Source organism: Leopardus geoffroyi, chromosome B4 (genome assembly GCF_018350155.1).
Source record: "Leopardus geoffroyi isolate Oge1 chromosome B4, O.geoffroyi_Oge1_pat1.0, whole genome shotgun sequence".
NCBI classification, from domain to species: Eukaryota; Metazoa; Chordata; class Mammalia; order Carnivora; family Felidae; genus Leopardus; species Leopardus geoffroyi.
The window spans coordinates 11,033,099-11,050,310 of record NC_059341.1 but is presented as its reverse complement, the minus strand read 5'-3'; the positions used below and the strand labels follow the sequence as shown (position 1 = coordinate 11,050,310).

Genomic DNA, 17,212 nt, shown 5'->3' with positions numbered 1-17,212 from the left:
CAGTACCTGCGCCTGCGCATCTCTAATTCAGGCGCTTTCCCTTTCCAGGCGACCAATCCACTTCCTGCCTTCGGTCCTTGTAACACTCCTCCCCTCCGCTGGGGACCTGGCTTGAGGTGCTGATTGTGGCTGCCCTATTTGTTGCCTGTCTGAAAAACTCGCTCCTCTCATCGAGTAGACGATTTGAACTAGCCGCTTTGTGCGTCGCACATCTATGAGTCTTTTCTCGCGATCCGCCACCCCAGCGTTAAGCCAAGGGCATCGTTATGCCGGCGGAATGGAGACCCGGACGGTTTGCGATCAGGCAAGTGCGTGGACGGCTTTTCCCTTTCCCCCACCCTCCGCCCCGCCCCCACTCGCAGCCTGGCCGCGCTGGTGAGTGGCGGGCGGGAGGGCCGGCGGGCGGAGGGAGGAGGGGGAGCTGAGGGAAGGCGGGCCCTCGGCTGCGAGATAGGTGGGGGGAGGGGAGGGGAGAGCCCGAGCGCTGGAGTTGGTGCTGGGAAACCCGGGGCTAATGTTGACAACAGGCTCGAGGTGAGTCCCGGGGAACCTCCTTCCCCTCCGCTCCAACGATCGGGAGGAAGCGGGACTGGGGGGCACCGGCCTGGACTCCTACTTCCCGAGGGACCCAAGAGGCGACTCCGCACCCCAGCGCTCCGGGGGCGGCGAGCAGTACACGGACCGCAGCTCCGGCGTCGTCCTCCTCAGACCCCTCTCCCGGAGGCTCCCATCACCGCGGGCGCCCCCGGCCCGGGCAGACATGAGGGGCGGCCGAGGGGGTGTCTGCCCCACATGCCCAGGCTGGGCCTCGGGGCTGAAGGCGGGGAGCCTGCTGTGGCGGGGTGAAGGTGTTTGGGGGTGTGGAGTGGCGCGAGGGGAGGTTGGGGAAAGCTCTTCGGGAGCCGGGAGGGAAGCGAGGGCGAAGAAGTGGGGAGGGTGCGTGTGTGGGAGGATGTGGAGTAGGGAGACCTGTCGGAGAGTCCCGGTCTCCGGTGGTGAGGGAGTGTGGGGTGAGAAGTTGGGGTTGGGGCGAGGATGGTCCGCGAAGGTGACCGTGGCTACCCGTGGGAAAGGGAGTTGTGGCGGGGAAGCGTGTTGGGTATGGGAATGTGCCGCCGGAGCAGGGGTTTGTGGGACATGTGTGTGGAGGGGAAGGGGTTTCGGTGTGTTTGGGAATGGTGGGCATGGGTTATTTGCTCCACTTCTGTTTAGTCACATAGACTGAGGGTTCTTCCCTTGGCTTCGTCCCAAGGCTCCTAGTACTTACTCTCGTTGGTACTTCTGAACTAAGGAGATCATCACGGGGTATTTGGTCGTCAGGTTGGCCGAGCAGAACCACCTTAGGATCTTGGGGGTACATAGTGAACCGGACCACCTGCCCACTTGCTCTTTGAGGACCCGTATGTAGTGATGCAGCAGACCAAAGTAAAACCATCACCCTTCTCGTTTATCGTAGTTTTAGGTGTTTGTAAGAAATGTACAACTCCTCGAGAAAACCAGTTTTGAACTCTGGTGAAATTTGTAAAAACTTTGAATGAGTCCTTGATAGGAAGGACGTTTTGTAAAGCCAGAGACTGGGAGATAATGCCCCGGTGCTATTCTGCCCATAGAACATTTTTGAATAATAAAGAATTAAAAGGTAAAACAGCATTGTCTAACTCTGAAATATTTTCAGAGCAGTCTGATTGTGATTTCATACATAATCCATATGGTACTTTGTTAAAGGGATGTCTTTAAAAGGGAAACATCCCTTTCTCTGCGTTCTGCCCCCCCCCCCCCCAGTACACTCCATTGATACTTGTTTTACTAACTAATAAGGTAGTTTTACTTTCTTTTAGGCATCGAGAGTATTTTTAGAAAACCAACTAAAATATACAACCCAAGAGCCAGGACTCTACTCGGGGAGCTAGGAAGGTGGTTTTAAAAGCATGGTTTCCTTTTAAGGACTGGCTGTGATTGTACTCCGTAATTTGTAAGCTAATCATATTCGAATTAAAAGATCACTCGTATTTATCTTGATTATTTTGAGATGCAGTCTATTTAAAATTTTAGTTTCTACTTGAAAAATTTTTTGAAGCACTTCAGATACAATATTTGGCTGTTTATTAAAGCATGGATTTATCAAAATAGTTTTAAATTTTGGCATTTCACTTAATACAGTTTAATTGACAGTACAAGTGCTTACTGATCTAAATTACGTTGTTTGTAAATTTGGCTTTTAAAACCTTGAGTCAGGGCATTTAGTGGAGAAGAGCACTGGACAGTGAGGCTTGACTCAGCCATTAAACTAGTGTAATTGGATGGGTCACTCTTCTGCTGTCATGTCAGTGTAAAAATTGAGAATTGGAGTGCAGAAAGTCTAGTAGTCCTAACCCTAAAAACTCTCGTCTTCCAGCGAACTTTTCAGTGTTCGGTGTGAAAGAATAAACATTTATTGAACACCTTCTGGATGCTAGCTGCTTTGTTAGTAGTTTAAGAATTGTCTCTCTGTTAGTAGTTTAAGAATTCTCTGAGAGAGGTAGCAGTGCCTCCATTTTATCAATGGGTAGACTCAGAGAAGTTGCCCAGTTCCCATAGCTAGCTGGTTGCAGAGTAAGCGTCTGATTTCAGAGCCTGTGTTATTTTCACATGTTGCATCGCCGTCTTTACGTGAGCCTTTACATTTTCATCACATTTTTTTGTTCACTGAAATTTAGTTCCAAGTGTACTCTGGGTGTGTTTGTCATACAAAGATGAGGGGATTCAAAGAATCTATCAGTACCAAGACTTAAGAGTCTTGCTGAGAATCTGTTTTATCATGCTGTAGAGCAGGACCAATTCATGAGTGCCTGCTACAGTTTGATATAGTAGGCACTTACACATTTATTGAATAAATGAGTACTGTAGAGTCACAGAAGTTTAGGAAACTCTGTTAAGCTAACAAATGATCCTTTATGAATTTGTCAGATTCTAAGTGAATTTCTTAATGTTTTTGTAGAACTTAATATGTAGTCTTACCTTGATAAATGAGACATTACTTGTAAATTTTGATGCCGTTCTTTTTATTGTGTGTAGTTCCTTGTATTACTGAAATGTCGCTTGTTGATACTTCATTTCAGAAAATCCAAACTCTATATATAAACAGTGTTCTATTTTGCATATAATGACAATCTAAATAAGATTGTATTGCTACCTTAGGAATTATCATCCCTGTATGTTTTCGCTAATATCTGCCAAAAGTTAAAAACATAATGTAAAAACTGCTATTAGGGACTCTTTATTCAGATACGTTAATGTATGATTTGTCATAGTCAGTATCTATGATCAAGTCTTCTGCCTCACAGTTTGGTACTCACAGTTCTTAATAACTTTAGTTGAGAGTATGGGTTCAAATTCCTGCTCTGTCACCAGCTGTGGAGGCCTTGGTCAAGTTACTTGGTCAAGTCTCAGTTTACTCATCTATAAAATAGGGAAAATAATACCCACCTCATAAAGATTTTAGTATTAAATGAGATAATGTATGTAAGATGTTTACTGTGGTGCCAGTGAGTGGTAGCTATGAGTATTCTCTTTTAAAAGTTTGCTTGCTTTAGGGCATGGTATTTTCACATTAAAGGTGGGTTATTTGAAGCTGTGTGAGCTGCACTTCCCAGATAGCATAAATGTTAAGGCTACCTTGCCACACAGATAAGTAATTATGCTCTTTCGTGTTTTAATGATTGCCTAAACGGGATTGACAGCTTTCTTTCCTTCTGAGTTACAAACCATTGAGGTTAACTAAAGCCTTTGGGTGTTACCGTCAAAATAAATGCATAGAACATAGACGGCAGAGTCAAAAGAAAAAGGGGAAGAGGTAGCTGAGAAAAGATATAGAGTGTTGAATGTGCCTCCAAAAATTACTTAAAGTGTTTCTATTGGCCTAGGTTTTCTTTCTATGATAACATTTTATTGGAGTGCTGAAATAAATGTGTGTGTGTTTACGAAATAAATGTTTATTATTGCAAATGTTTTGTTTGCTAACCTAGTTTTTATTGGTGTAACTTAAAATCTATATTTGAAAATAATTAAGAATACTGTGTGTATATTTAGCTTTTAATAAACTAAGCAGTTTAAATAATTTAATTCTGTGTTTCTTAAATAGAAAGTATTTTGATTTTCTCCTGTGCAATTTGAGATGATTTAGGACTCAAAACATGAATTGCTGTCCATTAAAGAAATTATATTAGAAAACTAGTACACAGAAAATTTGTTTTTTGAAAAGAAATACGCTGAATTTTGCTGGGAAATACAGTTTTTTGTTCTACAGTTTATTTCCAGTTAATAGAGCATCTACTGTAGACTTATGTTATCCAGTAGAACTTAATGTGATAATTAAAATATTCTGTATCTGCACTGATGTGGTAGTCACTAGCCATGTGGAAGTGAGTACTTGAAATACGGGTAGTGACTGAAAAATGGAATTTCAGACTCTTAATTAATTTGCATGTAAGTAGCTACTTGTGGCTAGTGCAGTGGTTTTTAACTGGTGGTGATTTTGCTCCCAGGAGACATTTGGCAGTGTGTGGAGTAATTTTTGGTTGTCAAACTGGGAAGATACTGCTGTTACCTCAGTAGAGAAGGCAGGATGCTGCTAAACTTCATGTAGTGCACAAAATAGTGTCAGCCCCCACCCCCCAAACAAAAGCCCCAAAGAATTGCCTTGCCCGAAATGTCAGTAATGCTGAGGCTGAGAAGCCCTGAGCTGATGGTTACTGTATTGGCAGGTACAGGACAGAATATACAGATTCTATAATCATCCTTATGTTTATTTATAGATTAATTTTGACTGATGCTAATGAAAAGATTCAAAGTCTAATTTGAGATATTTGGCGGTTTCTGTTTTTGAAAGTTTGATAAGGTTGAGAACGATGGCATGAATTTGTGTCATTTTGTCTGTTCATTTATATAAATTTTTTTTTAATCTTTATTTTTGAGAGAGAAACAGAGTGTGAGCAGGGGAGGAGCAGAGTGAGAGGGAGACACAGACTCTGAAGCAGGCTCCAGGCCCCAAGCTGTCAGTACAGAGCCCAACGCGGGGCTCGAACTCACAAACCGTGAGATCATGACCTGAGCCAAAGTCAGACGCTCAACTGACTGAGCCACCCAGGCGCTCCTTGTCTGTTCATTTATAGATGGCAGGAGCTCGTTTATGTTCCTGCTATAATACTTCTGTTGCACATTGTATGAAATAATGTCACCAGAATCTCTTCACCAAAGTGAAATGTTGGGATTGAAACTGATTCAGAGGCGCCTGGGTAGCTCAGTTAAGCGTCTCTCTTTTTTTTTCAACGTTTATTTTTGAGAGAGAGCACAAGAGGGGAGGGGCAGAGAGAGAGGGGAACAGAGGATCTGAAGCGGGCTCCGTGCTGACCGCACAGAGCCTACTGTGTGAGACTCGAGCTCACAAATCAGCAGATCATGACCTGAGCTCAAGTCAGATGCTTAACCCACACTGAGCTACCCAGGTTGCCCCAAGCGTTTGACTCTTGATGTCAACTGAGGTCATGATTTCAGGGTGGTAAGTTCAAGCCCCGCGTTGGGTTCTGTGTTGGGCTTGAAGCCTACTTAAAAAAAAAACAACAAACCTGATTCAAAATATTCTCAGATGCATGCTGAAGTATTTATGATTAAATGCTATGTTTCATAACTGATAATGGTTGAATTTGGGAGGTTGATTATATTGTGTTCTCTACTTTTGTTTGTGTTATTTTTCCTTAAGAAAGAATGAAAAAAAAAAGTACTTAGACAAAGGCATAGCTAATAATGATAGAATGTGGAATGTGACCAGGAAGTTATTTTATCACAGAAATAATATTCATTTTGTGTGCATTTATTTAATATCTCACAACAATGCATTAATATGTTTTGTTTCAAAAACAGTGTCACGTTACTAAAAAAAAAAAAAAAGTCACTGCATCTACAATACTACAAAGAATACTGACATTCTTTTACTCTTACAGATTGTTCTGGGTAACATAATGCCAGCTGAGCGTAAAAAGCCAGCAAGTATGGAAGAAAAAGAAACTTTACTAAACAACAAGGAAAAGGACTGCAGTGAAAGGCGGCCAGTGAGCAGCAGGGAGAAACCAAAAGAGGAGATCAAACTTACTGCCAAGAAGGAGGTTATTAAGGTCCCTGAAGATAAAAAGAAGAAACTGGAAGAAGATAAGAGAAAAAAAGAAGACAAGGAACGAAAGAAAAAAGAAGAAGAAAAGGTGAAGGCAGAGGAAGAATTAAAGAAAAAAGAGGAAGAAGAAAAAAAGAAACATGAAGAGGAAGAGAAAAAGAAGCAAGAAGAGCAGGTAAAACGTCAGCAAGAAGAAGAAGCTGCCCAGTTGAAGTAAGAACATTTATTTTATTTATTGATAAGAAGGAATGGGAAGAATGAAGTGTTGGGAAAACAATGATTATTTGAAATCCGACTTCTGGGGTGCAGTTCCTTGAGAGTTGGGAGTATCTTAAGTTACTGGTTCTGTTAGTTTCACTGACCAGAAGCATGCTTATGATGCTTTAATTCCTCCAATTAAATAACAGGAATCTTTAATACATATTTTTTGAGAGGGTAATCTGAACTTTTTAATATTTTTGAGAGAGAGAGGGAGAGAGAAAGAGTGCGAGCAAGGGAGGGGCAAAGAGAGAGAGGGAGACAGAGGATCCCAAAGCAGGCTCCGTGCTGACAGCAGAGAGCCCGGAGAGCCCGATGTGGAGCTCGAACTCCTGAGCTACGAGACCATGACCTGAGCTGAAGTCAGACACTTAACTGACTAAGCCACCCAGGCGCTCCTGGATTGTTTTGATTTTTAAAATGGCTCTTTTTTTTTCATGGTCTCTGGGTTTTTATTTATTTTTATTTTTTTAACATTTATTTATTTATTTATTTTTTTTCAACGTTTATTTATTTTTGGGACAGAGAGAGACAGAGCATGAACGGGGGAGGGGCAGAGAGAGAGGGAGACACAGAATCGGAAACAGGCTCCAGGCTCTGAGCCATCAGCCCAGAGCCCGACGCGGGGCTCGAACTCACGGACCGCGAGATCGTGACCTGGCTGAAGTCGGACGCTTAACCGACTGCGCCACCCAGGCGCCCCAACGTTTATTTATTTTTGAGAGAGAGACAGAGCGTGAACAGGGGAGGGGCAGATAGAGATGGAGACTGAATGTGAAGCAGGTTCCAGGCTCTGAGCTGTCAGCACAGAGCCCAACACGGGGCTCAAACTCACAAGAATCATGAGATCATGACCTGAGGTGAAGTTGGATGCTTAACTGACTGAGCCACCCAGGCGCCCCTCATGGTCTCTTTGAAGTTGAAAATCTTTAGTTCTTAATGGCTGTTTGCTGAATTCTTACTATGTGCAGGACACTATAGAGTATATCAGCACATATCCTAAAGGTAGTCATAATGAATAAATTTTATGATCCTCACTTGACAGATTAATAAAATGAAGCTTGAAAAGGTTAAGTAACTTGCATAAAGTCCTAATAAACAGTGGAGCTGCTGGGTTTTTTTTAACGTAGTCAACTTTAAAACTTTGGTCCTTAAAAACGATTTCGTAGTACCTCCCATTCTTATCTTCATCTAAATCTATTTTCAACCTTGTAAATCTATGCAAGTAGTATGATGAACTGGCAAAAAACAAGGTAGTCCTCACAGGAAAACTACCAAGATGTAGCAAAAATGGCAGCTATTGAGTAGCATGGACTTTTCTCTTCATATGTATAAAAATTTTATATAATGTTTAAAAAGCTGTTTGCAAACATGAATTTTCATGGATCGCTAGAACAGCTCAACCACCTACTTTCCTATCAAAGTTTTTTAGTACCTGTATTTTTTTTTTTAATGTTTACTTTCTCTCTCTCTCTCTCTCGACAGAGACAGAGACAGAGACAGTGTGAGTGGGGGAGGGTCAGAGAGAGAGTGAGACACAGAATCTAAAGCAGGCTCCAGGCCCTGAGCTGTCAGCACAGAGCCCGATGCGGGGCTCGTACTCACAAACTGAGGTCGCGACCTGAGTCAAAGTCAGACGCTTAACCGACTGAGCCACCCAGGCGCCCCTTGTACCTGTATTTTTAATGAGGCAGTAGAGCCTTAGGTCTGGAAGGCAATAGTAGTGGCCAGTTTGGCAATATTCAGAGCCATGATTCTTGAGAGTTTCTTATATTCTACTTTAAAAAAAAAAAAATTAACAAGGAGCTGTGGACCACACAGAATGAGGCAGGTACAAAATGAGACTGCTGTTAAGTATGAGTGTGAAAAGAACCCTGGTTTTGAAGACTCATGAAAAACAGTGCAATGTATTTCACTGCTATTTTATATTAATTACATGTTGAAATTGAACTATTTTAGATTTATTGGGCTAAAAATATGTTCAAATTAATTTTAAAAATTCATAAGGATATTCAATTTCACTGTTATTTTTGCTCCTCCCTCTACCCTCCTATAGAAAGAGCAAACAAAACGAAACAAACCAACCACCAAAATCCCAACTTTTTATTGGGAAAAATTCACACATATTCAAAAAATAGGATAGAATAATGAATCAGCCCTCCCAACACCCCCCAATCACTCTGTCTACCCAGCATCAACAATTACCCACTTTTTTCCCCTGGAAAAAAAGGGTATTTTAGAGCATTATTATTTCACTGGTAAATATTTGATTTATGTATTTTGTTTTTTAAACTGTTTTAAAAGTTTATTTTGACAGAGAATGTGCCGGGGAGGAGCAGAGAGACAGAGAGAGAGAGAGAGAGAGAGAGGGAGAGTGACAGAATCCCAAGTAGGTTCTGAACTGTCAGTGTAGAGCCCAATGCAGGGCTCAAACTCACGAATCTGAGAGATCATGATATGAACCGAAACCAAGATTTGGACGCTTAACTGACTAGAGCCACCCAGGCACCCCTCATTTATGTATTTTAAAGTTTTTATTGCTGATGAAAATAGATTTAATTAATGTATATACATAGTTGTTTGTTCGTTCGTTTGTTTGCTTGTTTGTTTGTTTATTTATTTATTTATTTATTTATTTATTTATTTATTTTGAGAGAGCCAGAGTGTGTGCAGGGGAGGGGCGGAGAGAGAGAATCTCAAGCAGGCTCCACACTGCCAGTGCAAGATCCCCACGCACAACTCCATCTCACAAACTGGGAGTTCATGACCTGAGCTGAAATCAAGAGTTGGATGGATGCTTAACCAACTGAGCCACCCAGGCACCCCAAGAGATATTTTCTTAAAGTGCATTCTCACTGCTAATCTTGTATTTGTGTTTGGCTGGGAGACTTCAATGAGATACTCACATGTCCGTGTTTGCAGTGATGGATGCAATTTGCTGTTAAAATGTCGTGGCTTTTAGTGGAAAAATCATGGAAGGGTTGCTCAGGGATGGTTATTTCAGAAAGATGAAAATCTGATTTCTTAGAAATTTGTATTTTAAAGTTACATGTTTTAGTATCTCAGAGGCCTCACAGTCGGAGAGATACCCTACCCTCCCACCCCTGCCCAAGTTATTTTATTACTTCTGCAATTTAAACATGTTCCATCTTTTAATTTTTTTTTTTTTCTTTCCAGAATAAACTGTTTGTTAGCCTTTTATTAAAGGAGTTTTATATTATAGTTTTCTTCTAGTTCCTTTCCAGAATTTCTTAGTTACACTTGAATTTTAAGACCCAAACCAAGAAAGGTACTTTATTAAAGGTTTGGTTAATGCTGAAGTATGGAAAAATGGTACTTAACATATTAAAACATTGTTTTCTAATTTTTTTTTAACATTTATTTATTTTTGAGAGACTGAGAGAGACAGAGCATGAGCAGGGGGAACAGAGAGAGAAGGAGGCACAGAATCTAAAGCAGGCTCCAGGCTCTGAGCTGTCAGCACAGAGCCCGATGCAGGGCTCAAACCCGCTAACCGCGAGATCACGACCTGAGCCAAAGTCGGACACCCAACCGACTGGGCTACCTGGGTGCCCCACATATTAAAACATTTTTAATGCATTTTTTACAAACCTTATTCTTTATAGTCTTTGTGGACAGTTTTTTTTTCTCTCTTACCAATGCTTTTACCTGTTTTAGGTATTTTAGGTATCCTTCCTAGGTATTTTGTATTTTTCATACTATGCATCATGTATTTAATCCATTTATTTTTTCACCTTTATTGCGGCAGAATTGACAAAAGTGTCTTATCCATTTCGTTTGCTTGTTGGCAGAATGATTTTTACTCTAGTTATTCAGAATCCTCCACTCTGTCACATTTGATATTTTCAGTGTACTGGGTTCTTATTATCTTAAGTCATTAATAAAATGTTTTTAAAATTAGGAAAAGGGGCGCCTGTCTGGCTCAGTCAGTAGAGCGTGCAACTCTTGATTTCGGGTTTTGAGTTCGAGCCCCACATTGGGTACAGAGATAACTTAAAAAAGATATCTTTAAAAAAGAAGTAGTAAAAGGGCCTTTTGCATGCTTTGTTCCTTTTGGATGCTGATACTTATATGATTTTACTTTCTCATTTGCTTTTGCTCTTATGAAATTTGTCAGAGATGCTCCAGAATATACAAGTTATTTTATTTGCTTGTTTGTTTTTATATAGAGAGAAAGAAGAATCCCTTCAGCTTCATCAAGAAGCTTGGGAACGACATCAGTTAAGGAAGGAACTTCGTAGCAAAAACCAAAATGCTCCAGACAACCGACCAGAGGAAAATTTCTTTAGCCGACTAGACTCAAGCTTGAAGAAAAATACTGCTTTTGTCAAGAAATTAAAAACTATTACGGAACAACAGAGAGACTCCTTGTCCCATGATTTTAATGGCCTAAATTTAAGCAAATACATTGCAGAAGCTGTAGCTTCTATTGTGGAAGCAAAGCTGAAAATATCTGATGTGAACTGTGCTGTGCACTTGTGTTCTCTCTTTCACCAGCGTTATGCCGACTTTGCTCCGTCACTTCTTCAGGTTTGGAAAAAACATTTTGAAGCGAGGAAAGAAGAGAAAACCCCTAACATTACCAAGTTAAGAACTGATTTGCGTTTCATTGCAGAATTGACAATAGTTGGGATTTTCACTGACAAGGAAGGTCTATCCTTAATCTATGAACAGCTAAAAAATATTATTAATGCCGATCGGGAATCCCATACTCACGTTTCTGTGGTGATTAGTTTTTGTCGACATTGTGGAGATGATATTGCTGGACTTGTACCACGGAAAGTGAAGAGTGCTGCGGAGAAGTTTAATTTGAGTTTCCCTCCTAGTGAGATAATTAGTCCAGAGAAACAACAACCTTTCCAGAATCTTTTAAAAGAGTACTTTACATCTTTGACCAAACACCTGAAAAGGGACCACAGGGAGCTTCAGAATACAGAGAGACAAAACAGGTGATTTTCATATTTCTCAGAATTGAGAATTTATTTTGGAGCTCATACTTAAAAAGTTTCTTAAGTCTTCATGCCACTGAAAGAACTTGTGGAAAAGGGCTCATTGCAGGGGATTTCTTAACATTTCCAGGAGAATTTCAAAGTGTAACAGTTAAAGTACTCATGTTTAAATGGGAGTCTTATCATAGATTTTGTTTCTGAATTTAAAAGAAACCTGGCAAGTATATGGTGATTTTTACTTTGGGGATGTGTTTTGTTCCTGTGATTTAAGAAACTCCTTACTGTTGAGGGATTTTCTTTTTCTGTCACTTTAACTTATCTGCTATTATTGTTGTGTTTTGTTGTGCCCTCTCTATAACAGGTTTGCTTTCATTGTTTTGAATCTTAATTCATTGATGTCACTGTTGATACTTGCTCTTCTTAGAAAACAAGTCGTTTTATTTCATAGTCTGTATTTTAGATCAGAAATTTGGAAAATAGTGCAACAAATTAGATGTGAAAAAATTTCTTAAATGCTACTATGTAGAGTGCATTTACAGGAGTCTCTCTTCGGGGAACATCCATTTAAAATTCTGAAGGAATAATGTATGTGTCTGTGGTAATTAGTGAAGATACCTGATTGAGGGGCCGCCTTTGATTGTTACAAGATAACTATTCTGTAGCCTCTGGACCTAGGAGGCATCCATAAACTAGAAGTTGATGGAAGTTGGTGGGCACTAGGTCAACTTTTATGGAGGGTGGATTTGGAGGGCTGAGGGGTACAGAAAGGAGACAACAGCAGTAGCCAAAGTATTTGGCTGGATACTTTCATCTATTTAAAGTGCATGGTTGAGTCTGAAATTGCTGTTTTTCAGGAATTAGTATGGGAGAGGATACTTTTCTATTTCCATAAGGTCCTTCCACAGTGGGGAAGGACCTACTGGTTTAAGTAGTTACCACTAGAAGGTGATTGACTTAACTAAAGACTAGTAGTATATGCCAGTAATACAGTTAGGTCTGGGTCAGGATAGGTTCAGAGACTGTATGGCTAAACCCTGGTGGTTGAGAATCATTCAAGAGGCGAGAGTTTAAGATGGCAATGGTGTTCCTCAACGTTTCTTTAAAAAAAAAAAAAAAATCTTTGTTTTGTGCTTTTGATAGTGAGGACTGTTTTAAACTTTGAATAGGCAACTTCAGGCTGAATTTATATAGTCAGTAATGAGTTTAAAAGGAAAGTAGTGGTCCTCTTAATAATTCTCGTATATTCAAGATCTTAATTATGACTTACATAGTGTTTTGTCATTTTCCTAGTCGTTTTCTTTTTCCCATATGTTCTACCTAATACATCACAACTGATTTTGTAGGTATGCTTTGATTCCTTTTTATTGGCTACTTTAAAGGTTTTGTGTGTGTGTTTATTTTTGATTGGCCTCACAGAAGCTTAGAGGGTGGAGTCTACAGTGATTTAATCTAATCACCCAATGAAGGAATCCATTTTACAGATTATCTGACAAAGTATTCTTCCTTTGAAAACCTCTCAAAGGAGCTTAGAGCCATTTCTGTGTTGGACACTCCTACTTACTAGGAATTCAAGCAGAAAATTAACTCCATAAAATGGTTCCCTTTGATGTACTTCTTTTTTCTGGTTCAGATGGAATAAAGCTGCTGAAAGTGGGGGTCCATGAACTGTTTACCTGTTCACAGTGAATTAAGTATAGAGGCACACGAAGCATTTAGACATCCTTATAGCAGTTTTCCATAGTTGTGGTATTGTTCCTGTATTTTATAAAAGCACCTGCAGTGATTAGAAAAAAAAATAATTCCTCTACCACAGTTTGAGAAGCACTGATATGGGACATGTCTCCTCTTTTCATGATAATATCTCAGATATTTGCAGACTGCCAGGTGGTTTCCCTTTCATCTTCTCAAGGCTAAATACCTCCTGTTCCTTCAGTTTGTTCCATGATTTCGACATGACTATCCTTAGGACATTTGTTTTGGATGCATTTTTTCCTGCCTATAATCTAAAATTCCATTAGTTTCTATAGCTGCTCTGTCATTCTTTTGACTGTTAGGCTTATATATGCCTAAAGACTAATTTTTCAAATGAACTGCTGCCAAATCAGTTCTTCACGTTGAATTACTATTACTAATTTTTTGAATCTGAATGCAGACTTCTCTCTTTTAACTTTATTTAGATATTTTTGGCGTATTATTTTAGTCTATAATATTGAATATTGAATATTATTATTAATATATTAGTGACTTATATTAATTTGTACTTACTTTCTGGTCATATCCAGCTTTGATAAGCAGACCTGTTCTTTAATATTATTTCAAGTAAAAATTTTGAACAGGATATAGTGTTAAGAACATGGTTTTGTGGACTTTCCCTAGAAACTTTTATTCATTTCAATATGGAACTGTTAGGTTATTAGAGGAGGTTATTTACCTAGCAGAAATTGACCTTACCATCATAGCAGTCATTTTATCATGGGATGCTGCCTACTTAGATGTAGTAATTTGGGAGATGGGAAAATCTTAATCATCATATAACAAATAATTAGCATATAGCTTAATAAATAACTCATGCCTAGGACAGCGTCAATTCGACGTCAATTCAGCGTCAAGCCTCTGTGATGAAGATTTGAATACCTGACTGACCAAGACGCATGAAGAATGGATTAGTGCAGACTCCCTTGGCCTACTATTAGTACATTACGGTGTACTGTAAAAATGATCAGTTTCCCAAAGTTCCCCCCTCCCAGTCATTATCCAGTAGGTATTTTGAGGTTTTTCTAATCATGGGAATAAATCATGGACAATAATTTTTCCCAGTAAGGTTTCTCTTAGGCATGGTAATGCTGGAAATCTAAGTGCCAAGCTAGTGTGGATGTTTAAGACTTATGTAGTTAAATTACTTTAAGCCTTTATTCAGTATCTTAATAATGACAGTTTTAAAAATATCAAATCCATTGTATTTTCAGTCTATGAATCCTAAATGCTTTTGGTCATTTTAATTAACTTGGGAGATGGCACTATTCATAGAGGTTGTGAAGCCTGTGTGTATACTCCTTTGTTTTTATTTTAATTTTTTTTAATGTTTACTCTTGAGAGAGACAACATGAATGGGGGAAGGGCAGAGAGAGAGGGAGACACAGAATCTGAAGCAAGCTTCAGGCTCTGAGCTGTCAATACAGAGCCCAGTGTGGGGCTTGAACTCACAAACTGTGAGATTATGACCTGAGCTGAAGTCAAATGCTTAGCCAACTGAGCCACCTAGGCGCTCCTATACTCCTTAAGCTCTATACTTAAGAATTCTTTCAACCAATTAAAAAAAATAGAATAATAAAATCTCTGGTATTTTCTTAAAGACACTAATGAATGAATGAATGAATGAATGGAGACAGTGACTGCACAAGACCTGTTGAGTCTTAACTGTTCCTTTCTCATGTTTTCTGGGCTGATACCATAGATATTAGATAGTTAGTTCTGTTTCTAAGCCCTTGAGGGATTTACAGTTATAAGCAGAATACAACTGGCCCTAGGGTTTGGTGAATTTTAATAAATTTGAACTTACAAGCTTTTTGTAGTTAAAACACTTTTTAAAATACATTTTAGTTAAGCGATTGATCCTGGGGACTTATAATTAATATTTACACATCTAAAAATATTATCTTGCAACATCTGCCAATTTAGAGTTAATAGCTTTACTTCTTGGTAAGTTTTGCTTTTTATTATGTTCAGTGCTCTATATTTAAAATGTTTTGTACTATGAGATATTATTCTCATAGAGGTAATATTACCTGCCAGTTTTTGGCTTTTAATAAAAATTGAAGAAATGATTTAATTTTTATTTAGATATTACTTAATTATGTAGAAGAATTTGTTTCTTGTAGTAGTGAAATCGTGAATTCAGATGTTAAGTCAATTCTTGCTTGAATAATTTCGAAGTGTCTTAATTTCTTTCTTTCTCCCTAACTGATGGGAGTGGTAGCAGAAGTTTCTCCTTTTAAGTATTGGTGAATTAGGACCTTCATGATTACATGTTCAAACAGCACTAAGTGATTTGATTGAAAGTATAGCTAAAAAAAAAAAAAGTACAATGTAGGCTTTCCTCCATTAGTTAATAAAATCAGGGAGGTTTCTTTCATTAATGCAAATTCATGCGGTATTACTTTACCAGTGGTGAAACTTGACAGCACATTAACGTAAAATTAAATAGCGTTGCTTTTACCTTCTGCTTTTCTCCCAGGTAAGTTGTACCTTGCCTATAGTTGTGGGTTGTTTTTTTTTTTTTTTAAACAGGTGGATTGTTTGATAAATTGTGTAGTACTTAAGCACTATTAAGATGTTCTATCACTGTACTTTATACTCAGTGAGGCTTTAACAGTTTTGTAAATGCTCTAAAATTGTTACCTCTTTCCAGGTATTCTCTAACTGATTCAATGACTTTGACAGTTTAATAAATATTTGATCGAGTACATTTATGCTTACCGTGCAGTAGTGGCTTTTCACACAAGATTATAAGACATCCATAACTAAATTCTAAAATGAAACTGAAAGAAAATTATTCTCATGAAAATTTGACAAATTGCTGAGATGAAAGGTAAAATCTAGTAGCTTTTAATGGGTCTGCCTCATGATTATAAATGAGCTTGCTCATTGTGACTTATGTAGCAAGTGACAGATCGGATTCTTTCATACCTCTTCATACTGTATTTTTCACAACTTCCATGTTACTCTTTATCTGCATTTAGGACTTGTACTAGATTTTAAAGTGTCTAGTAAACACATTAGCAGTGCACACAGTGCTTACCCAGTCAGGTCCTGATAAAAGGACCTGAAGGAATATAAAATAAGCACCTCAGTGTGAGAAGGCTTGCCTTTGATAGATGCATTTGAGAGACATTCTAATTCCAATGTTAGGTACCAAGTGGACAATTTTACTTTAATTTGGGAGGCAGTATATATGGTCCAATAGTTGTGAGCATGGACGCCGGAGCCTGGCTACGTGTGTTCACATCTTAGATTTGTCATTTACTTAGTTCTGTAACTCTCAGCAAGTTATCTCACATCTCTGTGCTTCAGTTTTCCCTTCTGTAAAATGGAGTAACAGTAGCACTCTACCTTGGAGATAAATGTGAAGGATGCAATGAATTCACATGTAAAAGCACTTAACAGTATCTGATTCATTGTAAGTATTCAGTAAATGTGAGTTTATTACTTGTGATATATTGCTTGCTTAATCCTTCAGAAAGTCTTGATGAGGATGTCTCTTGTACCTTTTTATGATTTTGAAAATTTGTATATTAAGCTTTGATAGCTTTTAAAATTTTTTTCATTTTTAAAATAACACGAGACAACAGTATACAAAATAAAAGCGAGAAAGTCAAGAAGAATAAAAATGAAAAAAAAAAACAAAAAATAGGTCTCAAGACTAGAATCATTTGAGACATTTATGACTTTTCTCATGAGATAGAATGCTCGATTCAAGAGTGGACTATTTGATATTGTCTGTCAGTTTTACAGTATTGAATTAGTAATATAAAAAACACTAGAAGTCAAAGATTGACATACCTTAGGGTTGTTTCCAGATGGTGGTAGCTCATCATTGGGTGAAGGAGGTCTATTGTATTTTTATTATAATGAATCAGATTTGGAATTAATTTTGTTTTCATTGCCTGCTTTTCATATCTTTAAGATGGTCCCAGTAACTCCCTCTTGTATAATGATGTCATGAGAAGGAATGTACTCATTTATAATACCTTTAACAGTGATACTAATTCAGAGAACTCCAGTTATGACAAGGATTGGCAAACTATGGCCCGCAGGCCAGATAGACCCACCACTACTTTTT

At 38.7% G+C, this 17,212-nt stretch overlaps 1 protein-coding gene across 3 annotated transcripts in view; it reads left to right on the top strand.

Annotated features, from left to right (window-relative positions):
* The first annotated feature begins 377 nt into the window (after positions 1-377).
* Positions 378-17,212, top strand: part of UPF2 (UPF2 regulator of nonsense mediated mRNA decay) — a 110,565-nt gene continuing 93,730 nt past the window's right edge. The window contains exons 1-3 of one of the 3 annotated variants that reach the window (XM_045466910.1): positions 378-534; positions 5,979-6,358; positions 10,594-11,373. In XM_045466910.1, coding sequence (XP_045322866.1) covers positions 5,997-6,358; positions 10,594-11,373 — 1,142 coding nt within the window. In that variant the 5' untranslated portion in view covers positions 378-534; positions 5,979-5,996. Of the gene's footprint in view, positions 535-648; positions 849-5,978; positions 6,359-10,593; positions 11,374-17,212 lie in introns of those variants that run through there. The other 2 variants (XM_045466908.1, XM_045466909.1) reach the window with 2 other exon arrangements.